Source organism: Nematolebias whitei, chromosome 18 (genome assembly GCF_014905685.2).
Source record: "Nematolebias whitei isolate Nwh7 chromosome 18, NemWhi1, whole genome shotgun sequence".
NCBI classification, from domain to species: domain Eukaryota; kingdom Metazoa; phylum Chordata; class Actinopteri; order Cyprinodontiformes; family Rivulidae; genus Nematolebias; species Nematolebias whitei.
In genome coordinates, this window is record NC_056515.1 from 4,172,051 (window position 1) to 4,182,730 (window position 10,680).

Consider the following 10,680-nt stretch of genomic DNA (forward strand, 5'->3'; position numbering starts at 1 on the left):
ACTTTTAATCCAGGTTACAATAATCCACACTTTTAATCCAGGTTACACTCTTCCCTGAAGGACACATTTTACAAAGTAGCTACATATTATGCAGGTATAAAGATACATTTGTATATATTTTTGTGTACATTTATTTTTTTAAGCTATTTGACTAACTTTTATTTTTTATTATTCAATATTTTACTAACAGAATAGTCAAATAGCAACCTGTTTTTGTGGGAATTGCTATGTAAGTCAAATGTTCAATTTTGGAATAAAGGGGTGGAAATTAAAACGTTGTCTTTTTTTGCCGATTCATCGATTAATCGAAAAAATAATCGCCCGATGAATCGATTATTGAAATAATCGTTAGTTGCAGCCCTATTCATGACACACGCTTGCTCGGTTTCTGTGTTCTGAACACATCAGATATTCTCTGTGGGAGGAACTAATCTTTACACAGGTCTGTAGCCCCGCCCCATACGGTCTAACCTTGGCCAGGCTGAGCGCGTCATGTCTGAACTTCTGTTTGTTCTTCTGCAGCTTTCCGGGCATCATCTTCCCTGTACGGAAGTCAAAAGACGCCAAGTCTACGGCGTTTCCAAGGTAACGGGATAGCTGAGGCTTACTCCGGAACTTCTTCCCCTTTGGACTGAATTACACACAAACACAAACATATAAACAAATAAAAATAAACGCACACAATCTTCACTAAAACTTGTAAATACACATAGTAAATGGAAAAAATTATAAATATATTTTAATGTTGAGATGTTTTCTGTTCTGAGCTAAAAGCTGAAAAATTAAAGCTAAAAGCTACCAGTAAGTGTACATGTCTCTCTTGTAAACAAGTCCTTGAGGCTCAATGAGACTAGCCTGTAAATAAAGGTTGAATAAGTGTAGCAAAAGACTAGCTAAAGGCTAACTGGCACAGAATGGTATCAAAAAGTAGCAAATGGGAGCTTATAGCTAAAAGTACCAAAATAGTAGCTACGAGAAACAGAATGGGAGATAAATGTAGCAGAACAGTAGCTAAAAGCTGTAAAAGCATAAAAATACCAAACAGTCAGGAGCTGAAGGCGCTGAATTTAAAGAGAGCAAAGCTTTTAAAGGAATTAACCCTTGGATGCACGAACGACCAATACCTTCATTCTTCCATGAGTGGGGTCAAAAATGACCCCACTTAGAATCAATGTGTTTTTGTAATGAATTTAAAAGATGTCTTTGATTTTGGTTAAAGGCAATTATATTTATTATATTTGGGTCAACAAAAGACTGATTTTACATTTACCATGCTTATTCATAACTTTTTATAACATTTTCTCACAAGAAATAACAAAAAAATCTTCATAAATTATTGTTAGTATGTCCATCTGTCTGACAGACAAAAAAAAAAAAGAGAATGAATATACGACCAGAACACTGTCCACTCACATGTGTCCACACAAACGTCTTTTCTCTATTCACTATGTGCAGTTGTCACAAACTATTTGTTTTTGGCTGTGACCATTGCACACTGGGGTACTGCATTTCCAACACTAATTGGTGGCTTTGCAGTCTTTGTTTCTTGGACACATCTGGCACATCTTTCTCTTCTGTTGGCCCTCTGTGCCTCTCTCCTGTTACTTGTTTGCAACTTTTGTCACTCCACACCTTCCAATTGCTTCAGTGATGTAGGCTGGTAGGTTCAGGGTACCTTGGGTTGTGTAGGACTCCCAAAGAGCACACAGATTGGTACATCCCAGTTCTTCTCACTTCCTGCAAGAATGGCCATGAACTCCTCTTTGCTTAGATTTTTCCACTCTTTTCCTCTGTTTGTTGCGACTCTTCTTCCCTCTATGTTTGTGCATGTCAGCACCTCTTCTAATATACTATCAGTGATAAACAGCTTCCATGCATCTATTGGAGAGATGGTGCTTACCCCAGGTGCAGGCCCTGACTGACTTCTCAGCAAATTGTGACTTGGTGTTTTAGCCTGAGTGGGAGATAACTCTGCCCAGTAAGAGCCCTTGTGGCTCATTCTGTTGGACACAATATCTATTCTCTCTTTGGAGGACTCAGAGGACTCCTCCGTGTCTGACAGATCTTGTTCAGCAGAGGCAGGTTGGTTCCCAGACAGCCTGACATGTCCAGGTGGACAATAATCTGCATCTTCTACATCCGCGATGTCAGATCCCACCGATGGGCTCTTCATCCCATCCATTCAGGATCATATCTTGAACAACGTCTTTGGGTCTCCTAGCTGTCCTCCAAGAAACCATGATAGTCTAGATGAAAAAACATAAAACAGACAATGTTTGAATGACACAAAACTATAAATCATTATGTAGCTATCTAAGTAAATGTCTGTGCATTTATATGCAAGTAAAGGTACAGACATGCATGTGTACACACACACACACACACACACAGGCACCAATCAATATTCAATAATGATATAATAGGTTACCTAACAGGTTAGCACTTGTTACAAGGAATTGTGAATACAGTTAGTCTCTACACAACAAATGCAGTATTATCAGCTGGCTTACTAAGCTAGTGTAATGTTAGCAGAGTACTAACATTACTACTAACATTATTTTGGAGTTAGCTACCTAGAGTCTACTTTGTTGACCAACATGATATTCTATCACAGAAAAGCCATGGAGTTGATAAATGAAGATAATACTTACATGTATGCTGCTGTGTCAAACTGATCTCCTGATGGTGAAACTGCAGGCATCAGACATGTAAGTGGGACAGAAAATGTATCCTGACAGTCACAGTTGGTAAGAATCAAAGTTCCCCAAAGCAAACCCTTGAGATTCTATAGGAAATGCTTGGGGTCATTTTTAACCCCGTTTATGAAAAACTGGGGTAGTGACACAAAAACTGCAATTTCTTAAAATGTATAAAAACAGTTTAAAAAATTCAAATTGCTTGAAGTCACAAACATGTTTTATGAGGAATACCTGGAATATGGAAGAGTAAAAACTTTTAATTTCAGAGATTTTGAAGAATAACAACCCTTGGGGTCATTTTTTACCCCACTTATGCATCTAAGAGATCTGTGTATTTTAAATTCAAATTCAATTCAATTCAAAAATACTTTAATAATCCCAAAGGGAAATTAAATGTTGTTGTAACTCATCATACTGGTTTCATTAACGAGTTGTTATAGATGCTGATGGCTGTGGGCAGGAAGGATCTCCTGTATCGGTCTGTCCTACAACAGATCTGAAGAAGCCTCTGACTGAAGACACTTTGTTGATGTATGACAGTCTGATGAAGAGGATGCTCAGGGTTGTCTATAATGTTCTTCATTTGATGAAGAATCCTTCTTTGTACAATCATCTCCAAAGGTTCAAGAGGAGTCTCAAAAACTGAGCCAGCCTTCTTTATGAGCTTGTTGATCTTTTTTAAGTCACTTGTCATGTTTGTTACAGAGACCTGGCTCGTCCCTGGTGAGTTAAGTGTTTTTTCTGAACTTTTGCTGGTGGATTGTGCCTTTTTTAATGCTCCAAGGAATTTCTGACTGGAATACTGCTCTTTTACGACAGGGTCTTGATTCTGGAAGACTTTAATGTACATGTTTGCTGTCCTGACAAGCCTTTGGTGCAGGAGTTTCTAAATCTGATACAATCTTTCAACCTTGTGCAAAATGTTGTTGGTCCAACTCATCAACAGGGCCATACACTTGATTTAGTTCTGTCTCACGTTTTCTCTGTGGTTAATCTGGAAATTGGGGATGCTATTGTTTCAGATCACAAACCCATTTCATTCGAAACCTCTGTTATTCATGAGTCTAAATCCCCCGCTCCAGCCAAGAGTTGTCGGATATTTAACTCTTCAACCGCAGCCCTTTTTTCCTCTGCATTCATTACTGATGCTGATTCAGTCCCTGAAACCTCTGCCTGTATTAGTACGCAGGAGCTGCTCAGTAGGCATGATGTGACCTGCTCTAAGATTTTAGACCTCGTGGCCCCGCTAAAAATCAGGCGACCAAAGCGGACACCACACCCCTGGTTGAACGCGACCACTCGAGCGGCCAAACATCTATGCAGGAAAGCTGAACGCAAGTGGAAAAAGGACAAATTACAGGTTCCTTTTATTATGTTAAAAACATGTTTGAAAGATTATCAGAGCATCGTTAAATCTGAAATGAACAAATACTTCTCCCAAATCATTGCTTCAAACAGTCATAATCCCGTGTTCTTTTTAATACCGTAAATTCCATTTAAAACGTGCCTCGGTCTGCCAGCATGGAGGCCTCCGTTGACATCTGCAACGACTTTACCAGATACTTTGCTGATAAGGTAGAGTTGATTAGGTCATCCATCCTCCAGTCCACAACTGACCCCTCTGTCTTTGTCCCTTGCTCAGCTGTCTTAAAACAGTTTGAACCCATTTCACTCCCATTTCTAAACAAAGTCGTTGGTCAGATGAAACCCTCCGGTTCCCCTTGCTGACCCCATTCCTGCGTCGTTTTTCAAACAAGTTCTACCCACGATTGGACCCTCTGTTCTTACTGTTGTAAATAGTAGTATTGTGACAAGTGTGGTTCCCGATGTTTTCAAACATGCAGTAGTTCATCTGTTAATTAAGAAATCTGGACTTGACCCTTCAAATTGCTCAAATTTCAGACCAATCTCAAAACTTCCCTTCCTGTCCAAAATCCTGGAGGAAATAGTTTTCATTCAAACAAGTTTTTGAATGAGAACAGAATATTCGAGATTTTTCAATCTGGTTTTAAGCAACTCCACAGCACAGAAGCAGCATTAGTAAGGGTTTGTAACGACATTATGATATCAAACGATTCTGGTCAATTTGTGGTACTTGTGCTCCTGGACCTTACTGCTGCTTTTGATACTGTTGACCACAGTATCCTTATATCACGGCTGGAACAGTGGGTTGGGATCACATGTGCTACATTAGAATGGTTCCGCTCATACCTGAGTGGCAGGAGCTTCTGTGTCAAGGTTAGTAATAATATATCGGCCTCGTTACCTCTTTCTTGCGAGGTCCCACAGGATTCGATTCTTGGACCCCTTCTGTTCTCACTTTATTTGCTCCCACTGGGATCCATCCTGAGGAAACATGGTCTTTCATTCCATTGCTATGCTGATGACTGCCAGATCTACCTGCCTGTGAAACCAGCAAGTGTTTGCTCCATTCACCCTCTGTTAAAATGTCTGGATGACATTAAGGCCTGGATGGCTTCAAATTTCTTAAGTTTTAACAATGACAAGACTGAAGTAATTGTTTTTAGCCCTAGCTCAACTGCCACCACTGATCCTGTCAACCTGGACTCTCTTCAGCCATATCTGAAGCAGTCTGGTAAAAATCTCGGGATGGTTTTAGACTCTGACTTCAAGTTTGACAAACAAATCAACTCTGTTCTGCAGAAAAGCTTCTTCCAACTCAGACAGGTAGCTAAGCTCAAGCCAGTATTGTCCAGACCCGACCTTGAGAAACTAGTCCACACCTTTGTCATGACCCGATTGGACTATTGCAATGCACTGTATGCTGGGATCAGCCAGGCCTCCATTTCACGTCTTCAGCTCATCCAGAATGCTGCTGCTCGGCTTTTAACTGGATCTCGTAGGTCTGAACATATTACTCCAGTTCTGTCCTCCCTTCACTGGCTCCCTGTTCGTACGAGGATAGTCTTTAAAATTCTTCTGTTGACCTTCAAATGCCTAAATGGCCTCGCACCCCTTTACCTCTCTGAGCTTCTGGAACCTTACGTTCCCTCTTGGGCCCTGAGATCATCCGATCAGCTGCTTTTGGCTGTTCCAAAAACAAGACTGAAGCTCAGAGGAGATCGGACTTTTTCAGTCATGGGCCCCAAACTCTGGAACAACCTGCCCCCCAACATCAGGCAGCCTACCTTCCTTCCTCACTTCAAATCCCTGCTAAAAACACATCTGTTCTCTCAGGCATTTCATACAGTGTAAATTGAGCTAGTGTTTTTTAATCTGTGACCCTATGTTTTAAATGCTTTTTATTAATTCTTCAGTTATTATTATTAGTGTATTATATATATATATTTTTCTCTTTAATTTTACTCTCATTGATTGTTGTTGTTGTTAAGCACTTTGATAACAGGTTCTGTTTTAAATGTGTTCTATAAATAAAGTTGACTTGACTTGACAACTTCGGAGCTGATGACATCACACGCAGTCTCGGCAACAGCACTGGGTGGAAGGTAAACAGTTGCAAAATAACACTGGTGAACTCTCTTGGCAAATAATATGGACAACTTGGTGCTAACAGTTCAATATCTGGACTGCAGAGACGACACTTCACAGTAGCATGTCCAGGATGACATCATCTGTTGTTCACAAGCACTGTCAACCCACCTCCTTTGCTTTTGCCACTCCTCTTTAAATCTCTATCTGCTCGTATGGTTATAAAGTCTGGCAGAGAAACGCTGGAGTCAGGGATATGATCCTGCAGCCATGTCTCAGTGAAACACATAACCCTGCATTCCCGATACTCTAAATGGGTACTTGTTAGGGCCTGAAGTTTATCCAACTTGTTTACCATTGATCTCACATTGCCCATCATGATCAATGGAAGAGATTTCATTCTTCTCTCTTTCTCCCTCTTCTTTGCTCCTGCTCTGCATCCACAATGCCTCCTTTTTAACTCAATTGGGATTTGGGGCTGTAGTTGAGATATTATTTGAGCTTTGGAGACATTAATCAGCTGCTCCCAGTTGTAAAAAACAACCTTGTTGTTATGGTTATGCATCATAACAAATGTAAATGGTAAATGGACTGCACTTATATAGCATCTTTCTATCTTCTTGATATACTCAAAGTGCTTTACACAACAACCTGTGTCCTCATTTACCCATTCATACAGCACTCTACTAGATCTCTACAAAGCTAATTGAAAATAATATTCTATAGACTAATCAGAGCTTTATCACATTCATACACTGATGGGACACACATCGGAGGCAGTGAGGGGTTCAGTGTCTTGCTCAGGGACACTTCGGCATGTGACTGTGGGTGGACTCGAACCCCCAACTCTTGCTTTGTAGGACGACTGCTCTAACCATTCAGTCACAGCCGCCCCAAAAGCAAAGATAGTTCTGTAAAAATCCTTCCAGCTGCACAGCATCCGACAGCAGAGGAAATAATCGTCCAAAAAAAGTGATTTATATCAAGAAAAAAGAGAAATTAAAGTTTTCAAAAGTAATATCTCAGAAAAAAGTAACGGAGCTACTCCAACATGCAGCCACCTTCAGTGGCACAATTCTAGAATCTCAATTATGAATTACTAGAATTATGGGGAAATATTTTGAAATTGTGTTTTGAAAAAGTATAAAAGTCGCACCAGCACCAGTCAGCTGAAAGAGTTTTGATTTAGGAACAGCTGAACTAGTCTGCAGGAGGAGTTCCGTCACAAAACACACACAGAAAGAGAAGGAAAACAGAGTAAATGCTGACTCAGCATTTAGATGAATATAAATGTTTCCAGTGTGTGATGTTTCTTCCTGCAGGCTTCGGTTTGTTTCTGTCAGTAAAATAACTGACTGGAATGCTTCAGAGAAGTGTCTGTGCGACATCACTCTCCAAGTTCAGCGTGTCCGTTTGTTAACAGTCAATAAAGTTTGGTGTTTTGTATGAGCCTCGGCTGGCTGTTGCTCCTGCTGCCGTTACTGGAACTCATGAGTCACATCCAGACCCAAACTGAAACTAAAGCCTCGCTGCGGTTCACAGCCAAGGCTCCGCCCACATCATGGTCACTGCTGCCGCTGAGCGACAGGAAGTGAGCTTGGGCTCACCAACACGCCTGCAGCTGAGGCTTCCTGTGCGACCAGATGCAGAGACGAGTCAAACTGAGGAGACGAGGCAGGAAGTCCAACATCTGGTCCCGTTCATGCTTCATCAGAACCTAAGCTCCAGGAATGCTTGTCGCTCGCCGTGCTGCACGCCCACATTTTAAAGACGCATCAGCGCTCAGAGGATGCTCAGAGGATCAGTCTTGGCTACTACCACACCAAAGTTTAGCTCAGTACTTCTAAAAATGCCAGAGCTAGAGAGAGTTCTGTGGTGCCGTCTTGAATCAAGGCTGAAACGTTCAGCCGATTAGCACTTTAAAGGTCCAACAAATCAGATCTCATGAGATATTTCACTAACAAACAAACACGCAGACACAGAATTAAAAACAATTCAGCTGATTCTTTTGATAACTGAAAATCGATTAATTGTAGCATCTGTTTTGCTCATTTCTGCTAATGATTTGTTAAATTTAACTTGGGCATCTGCCAATTTTAGCTACTGTTCTGCTTTCATTTCTAGCTATTGTTCAGCCTCTTTTTGCTTCTACATTCAGTTCAGCTACTTTTGGCTATGGTTCCGTTAAGTTCAACCTCAGCTTCTGTTTTGATAATAATAGCGTCTAGCTAAGATTCTGCTACTCTTACATTTTAACTATGGTTTTAGCTACAGTTTAGCTAATTTTAACTTGGGAATCAATGTTTCTGATTTTACATTTTTTCTTAAATTTTAATATCTGTTTTGTTTGGGGCGGCCATAGCTGAGTGGTTAGAGCAGTCGTCCTCCAATGCAAGAGTTGGGGGTTTGATTCCACCAGCGGTCACACGCTGAAGTGTCCTTGGGCAAGACACTGAACCCTCATTGCCTCCGATGTGAGTCTCGTCAGTGTATGAATGTGATAAAGCTCTGATTATTCTTTGAACAGATCTAGTATAGAGCTGTATGAATGGGTAAATGTGTTGTAAAGAGCTTTGAGTGTCTTTAGAAAGGTGCTATATAAGTATAGTCCATTTATCACCATATATTTAGCTAATGCTTTGTTGATTTTTACCTTAGCATGTTTCGCTAATTTTAGCTACTATTCAGCTGCTTTTCTCTTCAAGCTACTGCCTAATTTCTTTAACTAGTTTTGCAACTTTCAGCTTTTAGCCTCTGATTTGCTAATTTAAGGATTCAGCTACTTGTAGCTTTTTATATGCTGTTAATTTAAGCTACAGTTTTTGTATTTACAGCATCGGTTTTGCTCAATTTTAGCTACTGCTTCACTAATTTTAGCTTGTCATCTGTAACCTGTATAATTAAACAGATGTATATCGCCTGCTGCATTTAATGTCGAGCTTTTGGCTACCGTCTGTTAGCCCTCAAAGTCTTTAGAGAGATCACGCTCAGCTACTACAAGTTTAAGCTCATTATCTGTGAAATCAGCTGCCACGCTTGTATTTTAAAAGTGGGTTAGCTATGGCGGCCATGTTAAATCTTGTTGACTCCCAAAGTAATGAGTTATACATGATCACCCAGTGGTTACTGTCTGACAGTTTCATTGAAATCCGACCACCACTTGTTCAGAAGATATTTTGCCAACAGACAGGCAGAAACCAGGTTTAAAAGCACTATCGCCCGCCTCTAGGCTTTCAGCGGCGGGCGATAAGGACTTCTTGCTCTGCGGAGGATAAGACATAGAAGTTAGGACTGGGTCAGAACTTTCCATCAGAACCTTTTAGAAGACGTGCTGATTCGGCTCTACAATTGACGGAATCGGACTTTAATTCACCAGCACTTGTTTACGTTGTCCGATCAGAACCCGGCGGGTTCCTTCCAGAGTAAACAGCTCGGTTCTGCTCTGCTGAACCCGAAACCGGCTCGGACAGCCGGTTCCGACCCGGTCCATCAGGACTACCTGTAGTAGTAGACGTCGCTTTTTCCGGCGCTCAGTCCGGACTTCCGGATCACCTCCTCTCTCTTCCAGCCGGGCGGCAGAGCCGGACAGTCTGACCGCTTCCGCTCCATCATGGGTCGGAACCCCACGCGGCTCTGGACGAGTCCGACAGAAGGTTCGGCGAGTTCCTGAGGTGAAAACGAGTGGTTCGAACCCCGGCAGCAGACCCACGTACGTCACGGACGTTAACGGCAGCCCGTCCCAAAAATCCTCCGCCCCGGTTTCTCTCTTTTCGGGTTTTGACTCAAACAGAAAGTTGAACCGAGGCGGGTTCCGGGTTTGAACAGGTTCGGTTCGGTCCAACCAACAGCTTATTTAGATCTAAACTGATCTGAACCAGACCAACAGCAGCCTGTGACGTCTGAGATCACTACTACGACACGATCACGCACGCTGTCTCACTTCGTCACTACCAGGATTGAGTCAGTCAGAGATCGTGTATTGTTGATCAAGAGGTCTCACTTCGTCACTACCAGGATTGAGTCAGTCAGAGATCGTGTATTGTTGATCAAGAGGTCTCACTCCGTCTCTACCAGGATTGAGTCAGTCAGAGATCGTGTATTATTGATTAAGAGGTCTCACTTCGTCACTACCAGGATGAGTCAGTCAGAGATCGTGTATTTTGATTAAGAGGTCTCACTCCGTCAATACCAGGATGGAGTACCAAGACAATTTTTTTTGTCATTCTCATCACATGTGGTACATGAGATGGAACGAAATTATGTACTCAGGGTCCCAGTTACATCCAAAAATAGCAAACATATAAAGTATAAAAAAACAATATATAAGGGTCTAAGATGTACGCTAAACAAATGCCAGATGATACACTAAAAGATGTTCACAAAACACTAAAAATGTAAAACAATACTGTGTAACAATATCAGACCGAACATGAGTCTGTGGTGAGCAGATGAGTATGAATGAATACAGCAGCATGAGATAATCAGCAGCATGTGATCAGCAGCACAGATAAGTCACATATTACCAATCAAA

The 10,680-nt window shown here is 41.4% G+C and overlaps 1 protein-coding gene across 1 annotated transcript in view; it reads right to left on the reverse strand.

The window, feature by feature from the left end:
• mbd2 (methyl-CpG binding domain protein 2) overlaps positions 1-9,908 on the reverse strand; it is a 41,045-nt gene extending 31,137 nt beyond the window's left edge. The window contains exons 1-2 of the mRNA XM_037692475.1: positions 9,649-9,908; positions 472-631 (exon numbers count right to left, since the gene is read on the reverse strand). Of these exons, the coding sequence (XP_037548403.1) occupies positions 472-631; positions 9,649-9,761 (273 nt within the window). The 5' untranslated portion in view covers positions 9,762-9,908. The remainder of the gene's footprint in view (positions 1-471; positions 632-9,648) is intronic.
• Between the last annotated feature and the right edge of the window lie 772 nt (positions 9,909-10,680).